The sequence below is a fragment of the Anolis carolinensis genome, chromosome 1 (assembly GCF_035594765.1).
Source record: "Anolis carolinensis isolate JA03-04 chromosome 1, rAnoCar3.1.pri, whole genome shotgun sequence".
Classification (NCBI taxonomy): Eukaryota; Metazoa; Chordata; class Lepidosauria; order Squamata; family Dactyloidae; genus Anolis; species Anolis carolinensis.
Genome location: NC_085841.1, coordinates 310,027,558 through 310,042,446, shown reverse-complemented (window position 1 = coordinate 310,042,446; position 14,889 = coordinate 310,027,558). Strand labels below are relative to the sequence as shown.

The 14,889-nt window shown below is 38.2% G+C and overlaps 1 protein-coding gene across 4 annotated transcripts; it reads right to left on the bottom strand.

Annotated features, from left to right (window-relative positions):
* Positions 1 to 283: 283 nt before the first annotated feature.
* On the bottom strand, positions 284 to 14,140 carry dcaf4 (DDB1 and CUL4 associated factor 4). 4 transcript variants are annotated; one of them, XM_008103863.3, is made up of 14 exons: positions 13,982 to 14,140; positions 10,944 to 11,061; positions 10,305 to 10,405; positions 10,025 to 10,182; positions 9,711 to 9,793; positions 9,127 to 9,229; positions 8,184 to 8,327; positions 5,822 to 5,871; positions 4,534 to 4,613; positions 2,777 to 2,872; positions 2,440 to 2,537; positions 1,876 to 2,052; positions 1,652 to 1,766; positions 284 to 708 (listed from the first exon to the last, which is right to left on the bottom strand). In XM_008103863.3, the coding sequence occupies exons 2-14, from the start codon at positions 11,057 to 11,059 to the stop codon at positions 455 to 457; spliced, it is 1,575 nt and encodes a 524-aa protein (XP_008102070.1). In that variant the 5' UTR covers positions 11,060 to 11,061; positions 13,982 to 14,140; the 3' UTR covers positions 284 to 454. The 4 variants fall into 4 exon arrangements, with proteins under 4 accessions (XP_008102070.1, XP_008102076.1, XP_062824165.1 ...); XM_008103869.3 differs by having other exon boundaries at positions 10,950 to 11,061; XM_062968095.1 differs by lacking the exon at positions 13,982 to 14,140 and adding an exon at positions 13,836 to 13,971.
* Between the last annotated feature and the right edge of the window lie 749 nt (positions 14,141 to 14,889).

Here is a 14,889-nt window from a genome sequence, read left to right as displayed (position 1 = left end):
TGGAGGAGGGAGAGGTGGCTGTGGTTGCAAAAAGGCTGGTGGGAAGCCACACCACTCTACTGACCAGGTTAGATGGATGGATGTAGCTTCCCAACAACTTTTCACAACCTGTCCTGGGCCTGAAAATATGGTGAGAATGACTCCTATACAGTAGTCCCTTTTGTTTTGCTGGACAGTGTGCAGTCTTCTAACATTCCCTGGTGAGCTAACACAGCCTCTTAGCCAACATTCTTGATATACACACATACAAAGACACATACATTCTTAAATAATAAGCCAGCCATTTTTGGAAAGAGCAAAACATAATCATTTTAAATTTATTTTTGATACTCCATAAAAATATAGAAAAAAATGTTCTTGACATTATTATGAAGCTCCAAAATGTTACGGATGAAAAGAACAACAAGCCACGTCCATACCCTAATAATTTAGATTCCAGTTATATTGTTATTTTTCAGTCACTAAGGAGAATGGAATGGTCCATGTCTTGAGTATATAGGCAATAAGGGTCATCTGACTTATATGAAAAATAGTACAGATCCTGCCTGACTGCCATAAGCAGGCCAGGAACTCCTCGGGTGCCTCCGAGCCGCGATGAGAACACTACACTTGGGATGGAGTCCGTGGAAGATGGATATGGAGAAGGGATCGTCCGTAGCAAGTGAGTATCTTGGAGGCTCCAAATTCGTGTATAACAGTCCTGACCCACTGAGAGGCAAAGGTAAAGAAAATAAAAATTAATATTCTAGGACCTACATTTTTCTACCCATTCTAATATTTTTATCATAACACAGCCACTTTCTATTTGCTTTCTCATGTCAGCCTGCGCTCTGCAGATTTCAGCAACAGCCCTATTATTGGGCAAAGAGAGGAGATGGCCTCAGGCAGCAGATGCTGGGGTTTAAGAAATGTTAGAAGGATTTATATATGCCACATGAATTGCATAGGTCCAATACATCAATCTGGTGGAAAACCCTGTTTCATTAAATATACAAAAATTAAAGTGCCAATTTGATTGGCTTTCTTTAAATACTGTACATGATGGCGAGGGAGAGACTTTTGCACTTCACTTTAGGTAGCAAAATAGTATCAGACAGTTTTCTGAGCCAAAAGTGCCCAAGCCACTGTGGATATATGGGACTAATACACAGTAAGAAGCAGTATGAAACACCAACAGAGGAAACACCAACCCAGAAAGAAGGATGTGGAGAGAAAGGGTAACAGTATGTTCAATGGAGTCCTACAAACTACTTAACATCTTTTCATAATTCAGATATGTCACTACTGTACATCATTATTTTCTACTTATACTTAAGAGGATAAAAAGAACTTTTTCTTTTCCGTTTTCCAGCAGAGCAAACCCATCACTGAGTCAATGTAATTGTGGAGTTTATTTCCAAAATTTCAAAAAAAATTGAAAAACGAGTTATAGGTGGCAGCACATTGTTGGTTAGGAGTAGAATATCATGTACAGATCAGAACTATCAAAATGTATCAGATCACTTTAGTATAGGACTTGGAAACAGCATTTTATAGCAAAAAAATGCATATCTTCAGCACTTATTATTCAATTCCTGTAAAATTTGTTCAGATAGATTTGGTGCCTTTTGAAAAAATGCTTCACAATTGTACATGTAACAATGTGCCATACCTATTGTAAGAAACCCCTCTTCCTCACTGATGTGCAAAGGGAGAGTGGCATGTTCATTGTGATGGCCTCTGTATTCTTTCACACATTTTAGTTTTCTCAGGTCCCAGAGTTTTACCTGCAAGTTGACAGAGTAACAGGAAAACACATCTTTCTCATTAAAAGGAAAGATCATGAAACATGTGAGTAAAACATGTGCAGCTTTTACGAAAGAAACCCATCTCTACCTGGCCTTCCATGTCTGCAACCATAAGGTAATGCTCATCTTTCAAAACATTAACGGATGTGACTGCTGAATGATGGAAAAGACGAATGGCCTTCCATGTCTGCCCTTTATGGGCACGCTGACGAACGTCAATGCTGAAAATCTCCCCTGAACGGCAGCCATTATATAGCATTGGAGTCTGAAAAGGCCAAGGAAGAACTTAAACAGATTTTACTAAATTTAATCATTGCCTCACTCTGAGGGAATGAACAAATTAAAGCAATTAAAAACAGCACAAAAATGAAATAAATAAAAATATATTAAAACATTCCTTAAAATTTTTTAAAAACAATATTTAAACAATCCTAAAACACAATTTTGAAACAATTAGAGCAGTCTCAAATATTAAAGATATGTAGAACAGCACTGTTATGGTTGTCCACCTGAAGCTCTGACAACTATTCATATGTAGCTGCTCTTTCGTTTCCTTCCTTTTGTTCATTGCCAATATTAGACATTGTGATTCAAAACTATCAGTGTGGAAGGATGTCAGAAGTTGCTTCTCTCACAAAAATGTCTCACATACCTGGGTAGCAAACTGCTGTGCTAGGACATCACTGCTGGTATCAAACGTCTGCCGATGACCAGTTACTGTATTGGTCACAAGTACTTTTTGACTTAAACCTACAGCAAACAAAGAGTAAGTGCCAGTTGGACAATTAAGTTCATAGTGGAAGAAGGATGAAACAAATCCATTTAAGAATGATATCTTTATTAGCCAAATCATATGTACAACAAAGGTTAGTAAAAAAAGGCATTGCTCTATTCTGAATATTGGATCTTGTCACATTTTGCTCAATATTCAACATACAGTAGCTATCCCTAGATGTGTTTGATAGAAGTAGAACACTATCTCATATCACCTGTACTAAAGCAGTTGTCAGCCTGAGGATTTAAACACCAGGCACAGGACCAGGCTGTGGGGATCTTAAAGCTGCACAACATTCCTGGTTGGTCTCCTAAAAGAAATAGGAAAAGAAATTTTTGGCATCACATGGAAGATATCTATGGTCTATGGGAGACCAAGTTCATCACTGGACAATGCACATTTTGGTGCCTCAAATGTTAGACCTGCTTTTGGGTAAAGTTGAATTGCTGATTCCAAAAACACAACAGTTTCTCCCTATCGGCTCTAGTTTTTGAGATACAGAACATATGCCATCTACCAATCGCCATGTGCTCACCCACAGAAAATCATAATAACCATATCTAAGAAACTAGAGCTGATGAAGTCTATCCAATGCAATTTTCTGTATCAGTGCCCCAAATAATCTCAGGAACAGGCCTATAAACAAAGACACATTGGGCTGTGTGTTCATCTAAAACAGTTTCATTCACTTTAGTAGCACCTTGGAAATGAATACATCACTCATTTTGAAACTGTTTTTGTAACACAACCTTTCCTCTTCTAGTGGCATAAAACAGCAATTCATCTGAAAAACATGCTTCAGATAATGAAACAACACAAAAGAGGAGGCAGTCACAGGTTTGGATCATGTGTAACTGGCTAGCCTTTCAACCAGGACAGATTCTACATTTCAAAGTATGGGACAGAATTAAGTTTATTCTTTATACCAGGCATGAGCAAACTTGGGCCCTCCAGGTGTTTGGGACTTCAACTTTCACAATTCCTAACAGCTGGTAGGAATTGTGGAAACTGCAGTTCAAAACACCTGGGGGGGGTGTCCAAATTTGTCCATGCCTCATGTATAAGTATAAAAATTATAGTAAAGAACCAACTTTAAAAAATGGGCCAATTTATCCATGGGTCAATATGAGTACTGCACCTGTACTCGGCCAATCCCCCTCTGGCTTCTTTCACCAGCCAGGATAGGCAGAGGTCTAGGATGCATGTGATAGCCCTCACCTCTCCAAGCACCTTGTCCACATCCTCATATTGCGTTCTGTGCGGACGCAATACTAGCTGCAAAGAAAGAATTCTTTGCAGCGTCTATTGCCACGGCGTATGCCCTAAGATAGGAACATAGCCATGTTCGGTTTGACTCGCTCGGTTCTGAATGCTAATATGATTTTGAGTTTCACTCAAACATAGCATACATAGCATTTGTTGTATAACTAAACTACTCATGGGAGCACTTAGCTGCATGGGGAAACTGACTGCTGGTTAATGCAGTGGCAATATTATTGAATGAATACTTTTTGTCCCAATTTACAGGTAAAATGTTCTCTATCAAAACTGTCCAAATTTTTCATTTTTCCTATCTCATATAGGATGTGTAAGCACCCTTTCGATATAGAATCATAAATATTAACCTTTGGCAGCAGCAGACCATTTTTTTTTTCAAATATGGGTAAACAACCACCAAAGCATCCACACCTGCACATATACTAAATGAATACAAATGCAGTAGTAGTCATGTTGACCCAAGACAAACTCCTGAGGCTATATTGGTTAGCCTAATAAAAGAAAATTAAAGCAGAAATTTCTCTAAATTCTGAACTTTGCACAAAACCAAGTAATTCTATTTTTTCATAATTTTATGGATATAATTCAAGGTTGATATTAACGTCTACAGAAACAGCACTGAAAAAACTGAAAGATCAACCCTCCATTACAATAGCTATATACACAAACCTACCCCCAAAATATATGCAATACCTGTATTAGAGTTGCTGAATAAGGATGCAGGGAGCAAACTGGCACAGCCTAGTGTTTCTGCAACACCCATGAGGCACAGCTTGATGGAGGCAGTTAAGGATATTAAAGAGGCAATACAAACAACTCCCACAGGAGCAAAATGTGTCACTTAATATCAACTTGAGAAGCAGATCTACCTCTGCTACAGCAGCACTTATAAATATTTCACTAGAAAACAGTCACTTTCAGACAGTTTCAGGATGTATAACACACACTAGAAAGCAAGATTCTTGGGATTACTTTAAAGTGGTTATTTCTCTTTTTTCTAGTGCCTCCAAAAATGTTGTTGAGGAGCAAAAGGCATTTCCTCTCTTTACATCATAAAGGAAGGAAAGCACAGAGAAGAATGGTAATTATTAACCATTTAATATTCAGCATTATTAAATTATTATGTATTTATTTAAACAGCAATACTATTTTTTAGAGCTGTACAAAACCATTTCCATATTTAACTCTTTAATAATGTGGAAGATTTTAGAGAAATGTCTGACATTTGTGGCAAAGTCACAACTTGGACATGATTAATCACTTTTGCTTCCCAATTATGTTGTTTTAAATCTTCCATTTAAGTGCTGCTGTCATTAATGAATGGTTGCTGATGCCCACTGAGGTTGGTAGGAAAGAGGGAGGGATACGCAAAGGTACCACCAAGTACATGTTCTTTGCAACCCAACCTCTTTCCTTGTAAGCAGTTTGCATTCCCTTTCTGGTTTGGAAGGGTATTGGAAGAGACCGGGCAACACAGCCGGCCCTCCATATCCATTAATTCTGCATCCACAGATTCCACGATCCATGGCTTGGAAATATTTTAAAAAACAAAAACAAAGGGAAAACCTTGATTTTGACATTTTATATCAGGGACACCATTTTACTACATCACTGTATGTAAAGAGATTCGAGTATCCATGGATTTTGGCATCCACCTGGTGTGTGTGTGTCCTGGAACCAAACCTGAGGAGACACAAAGAACCCACTGTACTCAATCTGCCCAAATTAGGGCAACCACTACATCTCACTTTCAATTCACTCCCAGATTAGAATTTTACAAACTTTTGTTGTCTATTAGTTTAGGTCACATTGTCTGCAAAGTGATGCTCATTAAGTATCTTCCTCCTTTTCCTGCTATAGCTTTATGCTGGCAAGGGTATCATTTTTCTGTGGAAAATTGTATACACTCATTCCTGAATAGGGATGATTTTGAAACACATGTTAATTAGCTGTTGTTTCTTCATTTTAACCAAAAGGATATAAAACATGGGAATCTGGATGACTCAACGAGGCCCAACAAACAGAATTCACCTTATAAATACAGAAAAACAAAGGAACAACAGGTAAAGCACACTGGAACAAGAACAGAATTTAAAAAAAAAAACAGCCACCACAACATTAGGAAGAATTTCCTAATAGTAAGAGTTGTTTGACAGTAAAATAACCTGCCTTGGAATGTGATGGAGTTTCCTTTACTGGAGGTTTTTGAACAGGACCTGACTAGACAGCTTTTCTATCTCTCTGATTATATGAAAAAGTCTGAGAAGGTATGAATATTTGAGGCAGAACATAATCAGAAAGAAAAATAAGATGGGCAGATCCCAGTTAAACTTTCAAAATATTTTTTTTATTTTAAACAGAATTGTCTCAGTTTCCTTTAACTGATTTGTTTACAAGGAAAAATATCACACTAAGCATTCATTTTGGAAGCAATAACTTGTAAAGTAACAGAAACAACTATATCCCAGAAGATACTCAGTGTTTACTGCATGTCAAAAAAAATCTAATGGAAGCAAAAATAAGTGATACATAGTATCTGTCTGGCCTGATTAAAAGGGCGACCACCCCTCACCCCATAAGACAAACAGAACTGACCGCTTTGTGGTGCTGTAGCTGATCTAAAAGGCAAGCAGGCAAGACAGCATGATCCCTGTATCCACAACGCCTATACCAGCAGTTTTGTTTTCCATATCCAACAAAATATGTCATCTCTAGACATTTGTTAGATTCTGCAGTATAACTCTGGGGTCAGAAGTCTTTAGTTTCAAAAGGATTCACTATTATGTGCAGTTTTGTGTTCCAAACGAAGTCTGTGAATATATCTATCATGGATACAAGGGTTGTACTGCCTTATAAGAGAAGAGATCCCAGTCTCAGCAGTGTTCTGATGACTTTTCAGGCTTGGTACGATAACAGTTATTCTGTAGCTATTCTGTCTAAATAAGGTCCAAACAAGCTGACAGTTGACAATAAGAATAAATTCCTTATATATTTAAAAATATGTGTTCTATCCCTTAAAAAACATTCCCAGGACAGTTCTGAAGCATTGCATATACCATAATATAATGAAATATATGTAAGCATTTGTTGATGTTGTGTTTAAGTTGTTTCTGACTTATGGTGACCCTAAGCCAAACCTATCACAGCCTTCTCTTGGCAAGATTTGTTCAGGGAAGAGTTGTGTTTGCCTTTCTGGGACTGAGATTTGCCCAGCATCACACCATAGGTTTCCTTGGCTGAGTGGGGACTGGAATCCTGTTCTCTAGAGTCATAGCCCAGTGCTTAATCCATTACATCGTACCATCTCTCCTACATGAGTGAACAAAAGTCTAAAACCTCTATAAAACTGTGAAAACACAATACCAAAAAATTAAATAAATACATTGAAACGCCTAGATTTTTCTCTACTCAGCAACAAACCTTATATGAGAAAGGATGCTTGAACTGTGATGTCACCACTGAATATGTCTGATCATGCATAGTAAATTTGGGGGCAGCCAAATAAAGGTGTGTAACAACACTCTCAGCTGCATCTTATGAAAAGAAGCAATCTCTCCAATACAATAGCCCCTAAACTTATGAATGGTTTTAAAGGTAACCTCCACCACTTCCTTGAATTAAGCCTTGGAACAAACTGCAGGCTGATGTAGTTGCTTCAGAAGAGCGGATATACATTCTCAATATCCAATCAGCAGCCATACAATGGTATTCCAAATCAACTACAGTTTCTGAATTTAATTCAAAGGCAGTCCCACAAATAAACTTCACAACAGCCCTACTTCAAAGTCGAAATATCAGACAAAACTGAGATGCACCATCCCCAAGGGGTAGAAAACATGCTGGTTTTTATATATATACCAGAGGTACAAACTACATATTTATTCCTTCAGTGGAAATCTAATCCCAATTCAGAATAGCTGCAACCAGAAGGTTATATATCAGAAGAGCTGTATGTCAACACTAATTTCAGAAGCCATTCAAGAAGAAATAGTTGCTGAATATCTTTGCTTCCTAAAGACAGGAATTTCCAATCACAAACAGAACTGAAAGAATTAACTATAGGTTGTCTAGATATAGTATTTTATTTCTAAATTCCTCCATGTGCTTCCTTCTTCAACTGAGCTCCACGTCCTTTAAAAACAGCTAAAAGCAGTTAAAAAAGTATAAAACAGGAAAAATATACACAGGTTTAGAAAAATTAAATAAAAAATCCCACATTTCAAAACAATCTTAAATAACAAGATTTATTATTGTAACTAAAATCATGAGAAATTATGCCAAGATTTTATCAAAAAGGCTACTATGTACAGCATTGTAAGCAAACAATCAAGACAGAACAATACCTTGCGGTTTGTGAAGTAGAGGTTGTCATACATCTCCACAGTAAGAGAATCCTTCCCTAGGCCACTAAGATTGATAATACCATATTTACATCCTCCATGCTCTACATCATTCACAGTAAATATTCTTTCATAAGCAGTGTCTGCCTGAAAAAAACCAAAGTATCCTGTTCTGAGTTGCTGTAAAGTATTTTTGTGTGAGGGTTCAGTACTAGCAGTAAATATTTGTACTCATATCAAAATGCAAGGTGGTGTCCCCACATGCCACAGATTAATCCTTACTAAGTATTCTTCCCATCCCATATCACAGATCCAGCTAGAGGGTCCCCCAAGTATATGGAACCAAGCTTCCTATAAAGGTTCTAACAAACAGTTAGCTCTCCACATCCACTGTGGTTAAGGGCACAGGACTCCCAAGAAAGTGAAAAAAACGCAAATAAAGAATTTGGGTTTTTTAAAACCTGGATAACATCTTTCTAGGAACGCCTAAGTATCCCATCATTACTTTATGGTCAACTTCTGCTGGAAACTGAACACAGACTCGCATTAGAGGACCTCTGAGAGAATCTAAGAGAGGTGTTCTCCCTAGAAGTATCTAAGTCCCCCAGCATGACTGGAGAAACTTGATAATATAGTCATATTGGAGGATTTAGATATGTCTACAGAGTATGTTGGTATTCAAATTTGTGAACAGTGAAATCTGAAAAAGTCAAATTCACAAGTATGAAGGGACGATTGTATGTGACTTACAAAAGGAAATGAAAGTGTGCAGCTCTCAGCGCTCACATCGAGCAGCAGAGGTGGACTACAGAAGTCAATTGGTAATGGAACATGGGGCATTTGTTGCCCTCAGACCTTCTGTGGCTGCCTGTATAAGATCATATTGGTATCTCAATGTAAACACAAATGTCTGTGTTCTAGCATAAAAGAAGATCTTTCAACATACCGCTATACGTTTAAAATAGTTGTTTCCAGAAACTGTAGAATCTGGGCTCTTAATTTCTAATTTTCTTCTCTGCATACAATTGACCTTTAATTCATGAATCAACCTACAAAGAAGAGAGGAAAAGAGAAAATTAAAATAACCATATTATTTTTTAATGTCAATAGAGACAAAATAGACAAAACACAGTGCTTGCTGACACTTTAGCTATATTACATGTGTACACTCCTTAGATGTTCCTAAATGTGTTGATTTCTGAAGATTAATATTAGGGGAATCCATTGCACTAAATTGCCTAGTAATATTAGTGAAATAAAATAGTAATTATTAAATAGCTTTTAAACATACATTCCTTTTAAAAACAAAAGTTGAAGAAAGGACAACATTAGATCAAGAAATGTTTTAGAAACTTTCTCTTCCATCAAGTCATGCAAAAGAATTTCCTGACAAAGTTGGACTAAAAACCAAAAGCACACAAATACATCCTTCATGTGCTACAGAATGAAATATGAACCAGTCCACTAATTCATAGGTAGCATTACAGTGCAAGATCTCTTCAACAGAAAGGAGATGTCAAATAATCTTACCTGGAATAGTTGAATGAACTGTACAAACCTAACTGCCTCTTGCGTAAGATCATTGAGGAATTCAACCCACACCTGGATGTTTTCTATTAAAAATTAGAATAGAAAAATATTTTATCATACTTCTTGTGTTTAAAAGCAAATAAAACTCATTACTTTTTCTTGCTCGTTACCACTTAAACAACCAGCAACCAGTTACAATTCTAAACGGAATTAGATATTTTAAAGTACATCTAATGGCTGCACTGCACGTATCTTTATACTGGATTGAGGCCTATGTTCAAAATTTAAGAAACAAATAAAATGTAACACCATACTTTTATACATTTCTTCTCCTCTTCAAGAAGTCTCAGCCTCTGACATTCCATTTCTCTGTGCTGAATGCTTTCCCTGGTGAGAGGATTGCAGTTGTTATCCCCAGGAAGTAAACGGAAATAACGGTTCTTTTCAGGATCATAATAAAAGCCTGGTAATTCTAAAAAGAAACAGAACAGGTATTTTGTCAGGCAGAATTTTTTCTAACAATCCTCATATCAACACACACAGCAGCGCACATCTCGGTTTTTATAAAATGGAACCTTTCTTAATATTTCTTACCAGGCACTGGAGAGTTCTGGCACACACTAGAAGATGTAGAGGGGGATTCAGCTTGGTTTGTATCTGGGTTCTGTGAAGTTTGCCTTTCTGCTCGTTCATATCTATAAAAAAAAGAATGCTTGAAGAAAATAGTAACAGTATTGTTGAGAGATTAACTTACAAAACATACCCAAAATAGAAAATGAATACTACCAGGAAGGTTAAGTGTAAATGTGGAAGAGGAAAAGAACATCAAAAGTGACACTACTCCAAGTGACATAAAAATGTCCTTCAAACCAAATGTACACCAATTTCTGTGCTATCTGTGAAGTAGGAAAATATAAATTTCTCCTTTGGGATTATTATCGAAAGTAGCAAACTGCCTTATGGGACATTCAAGGATCATAGAATATTTGGCAAAAATAGTCTCTGGTTAAAACTAGACAAATATAGTAATCATATTTTTAGAAGGTTATTTTGTCAAAGAGGCTATTTGGCAGAACAACTCAATCTCTAAACTGGATCCAGAACACATTAGGGCCCTCCTACAGTATTCTTCCATTTATTCCATAAATTACTGAGGCAAATGACAATGAGGGTTGCTAAGAGAAGGGCTCCATTAATCTACATTTTCAAAACATGAACAGAACTGTAACATACTCTTGCCTTCCTGTGTGATGCCAGTGGTTGCGTGCCCTGTATGGTTGGGTATTGTAGGTTTGCCTGCGATTGCTCCAGATCTGGTTTTCTCTGCCTCCCCAGTTGTTTCTCTTCATTACTGCAAATAAGAAGCACAATTATTTTGAAAGGCTTACCAGAAAGCCTTCTAAAGTATTTAATCCTGCTTCTGATTTTGATTTCTTGAACAGTATACTATACACACACTATGTTTTTGATTCAGCACATATTAATTGGTTGAAAAATAAGGTCAAGAATCTCAACTGAATTGATCTAAAATAGTCACTACATGGTAATATTCACCTAAACCTGTTATTAATGGTTTAAGACAGCAAAACTGTTACCTTTTGCAGGATTATTTAAGAACTAATTTGAAAGCTCAGAATCTAATTATTTCTTGTGAACTGTTTCATTGTCATTCAGTTTACGTCACAATTATATTATGCCTGCCATAGTGGAAATTATGTTTGTTTTGACACAGGACAGATTATGGAAAAGCAGGACAGAAATATACAACTAAATTAACATATTAGGATTAATTTGAGAATTTGGTTAGAAGGAGAGACAGAATTGCTTTTCAATCCAACAAATAACAACTAATGTATTATAGAAATTGCAAATGTGGCAGAAGTTAACAATTTAAGAGACAGACAGTCCTCAAACATCAGGTAATGTATGCAAAGTAAAATTCTGCATTCAGATTAAGAGAAGTGAGAATGTATCTAAAAGAAATTGTGTTTCTGTGAAATACTAGGTTGTAAAACAGAGGCAGAATTTTAATCTATTCTAAATGAACTAGGCGGTTTATTTATTACTATGAGAAAAATTGATTACTTTTGCAGATTAACATCTCAGTCTAAAATTTCTTCTGAACATAAGTGTCCATTTAACTGAGATTTCCTTTTTCAAATTGCAAATACATAAATCATACTTTGAAAAGATTATTTTTAAGGCAATTGGAAGGACTGGTGACTGATGTGAAGAGTTCAGTATAAATCGAAAATCTTTCCCTGTAAAATGGAAGTGACTGAAGTAATCCAAATTCAGTTTAAAAAAGCATGTTTTTATGATGTTTTATGAACTACATGGAAAATTGCACATTAGAACTCATTATAACAAATAAGGGAGTTATTTTTATAGCCATATATTACTGCTATATCTGCCTATCTTCCATCACAGAAGGGCACTTGCATTGCTGAGATCCAGATCTGCTTAGACTCAGCAAGATTACAACATCAGGCTCTTTATGACATGGCCTCAAAATAAGAGGTTGGGAACATTTCTATTGAATTATCAAATTTGACTTCAGTAAATTCTGAAGTTGGGGCCCACATTCCAATGGAAGAGAAAATCAGAAACAAGGATAGGAGCAAAAATGCACACCCATTTTCCTTACAGTTCTTACTGCTAGTAAGGAAGCCTTAGGAGAGGCATTTCAAATCTTCAGAGTGGGAAAAACTCCATACTGAAGCTGTGAGACCACAAAATGATGGGGAAGCAATCTTGGGGTGCATCTACACTGTAGAATTAATGCAACTTGACACCACTTTTATTGCCATATGGAATCATGGGAGTTGTAATGTGACAGTTGTCTCATTGCCAGATAAGCTTAAACACCTTGCAAAACTACAGTTTCCATGATTCTATAGCATTGTACAATGGCAGTTAACGTGGTGTCAAACTGCATTAATTCAACAGTGTAGATGCAACCTAGGAGACCCAAGGGCCAGACCAAGACTCCAGGACTAAAATTTGCACTGGGACCTGAGGTTCTCCACTCCTACCATTTGACAGTGGTTATCTTACCACCACCACCCTTTTTTAAACGTGTCAGAAGAGACTTCCAGTTGCTTCTGCTGTGACAGAATTGGCTGTCTACACCCGGATGTGTTACCATCCTGCTCAGAGGCTTCTCTCATGTCTCCATAAGCTAGAACTGACAGATGGGAGCACACCCCGTCTCGAGGATTTGAACCGGCAATCTTCAAGTCAGCAGTCCAGCTGGCACAAGGGCTTAACCCACTGCACCATCGCAGCTCCATACCATCTCCCCTACAAAGCCCCAACTGGCTGCTTCATTGTGGTGCAGAGGTGACCCTGGTTCTCAATTGCTAGGGTTGCTGAGTTTAGATCTGGCAGGTTCTACAAACCTGTTAAGGCCTTGAATACAGGTATAATTGTGCAGTGCTTTTCTGCCCTTCCAGAACCAGTATAGCTAAATACAAAAAGGCTTGTCACCAACTGAGCAGAATGACAGTGTGAAACATTTGGAGTCTTCTCTAAAACTCTACATTCAGAACAGTAAATAAGGAACAACACTCTGAAAACAGAGGAATTCCAGACATGACTCAATCAGGGGCAGCTAACACCTCCAAACAAAAGATTCCCCCTGTGATTCCAGCCATGAAAGCCTTCGACAACAAATTTGCAGTCTTCATGATACCAGTCCCTCTTTAGCAGAGATGGCTAAAGACCTTGTGAAACTACAACTCCCATGATTCCATAGCATTGAGCCACGGCAGTTAAAGCAGTGTCTGACGGCATTGATTCTACAGCAGTGTTTCTCTACCTGTGGGTCCCCAGATGTTTCGGCCTTCTACTCCCAGAAATCCTAACAGCTGGTAAACTGGCTGGGATTTCTGGGAATTGAAGGCCAAAAACACCTGGGGACCCACCGTTCTACATTATAGATATCCATCTTCAAGATCTCTCATTATGCACAGTACACATATATAGTCTACCCCACCCCCAAAAAACCACACTAACCCCAAAACACTTCTGGTCCCAAGCATTTCAGCTAGTAATGACACTTATTATTATTATTATTATTATTATTATTATTATTATTATTATGTCACGCTTTCTTCTCCACACCTCGGCAGCTTGCCACCCACGTGCTGGACACCACCTCCTTCCTTTCCCTTCAAAGCCTCCATCTTTCGAGGCGACAGTAAGGGAGACTTTCTTTCTGCCAGGCCTTTCCCCACAGAGACGTAAACACGCGCGCGAAAGGCACCTACCTAACTGTTGCTAAGCAACGCTCCCAGCTCGCAGCAGTTCACAGAGGAAGAAACCCCTTTTCCCACTGAATTCTTCACCCACTCCTCCAACCCCAACTTCCTTCCTCCTTTCCGCCTCTCCCATTGGTGCCCGCAGTAAGCAACCGCCTCCTCCATTCTGAACACGGAAAGGCGTCTTTAATTGGTCGACGGCGCTGCCGATCTTGTTTCGTATGCGTACCACACCATCCACCCCGAGAAAACAAAAGCATTCGGCCCGCCCCCTCCTTGGGCTCTGTAGTCACGTGGTTGGTGGGGACTGTAAGGGGAAATGGTTGTTACGGCAAAGTTGCTTCTGTGGCGGGGAGGGCGGGGCTGCTGGTGAGAAGAAAAGAGGAAGGAGTTTTGATTGGAAACACTTAAGAAGCCCAGTAGGCGTGACTCGGGTGAATGTCTTAAAGGGGAAGAGGCGCAAAAACCATACCTGCGTCTACAGTATATTGGAAAATCAATGCAGTTTGACACCAGCTTAATTGCCATGGCTGGATGACAGACATGGAATCCTGAGATTTGCAGTTTGGTGCGGCACCAGCACTCTTTGACGGAGAAGGCTAAAGACCTTGCAAAACCATAACCACCATGTCAGACTACACAGAGATGCCAATGAAATCCACAAGCATGTGGACAATTTTAACATAAAGAAGGAAGCCATAAAAATGAACAAAATCTGGCAACCAGTTTTTTAAAAATCTCTAAAATCAGAACAGTAAATAAAGAACAACACTCAGATAACACGGGAATTCTAGACATGAAACAATCAGGGCCAGCTGGCACCTCCCAACAAAGGATTCCCTCAGGCAGGAAGAAGCCAGGCTTTGAAGCTGCATAGAATAATAGAATCCTATTCTATTATTGGAAAATACCTCATG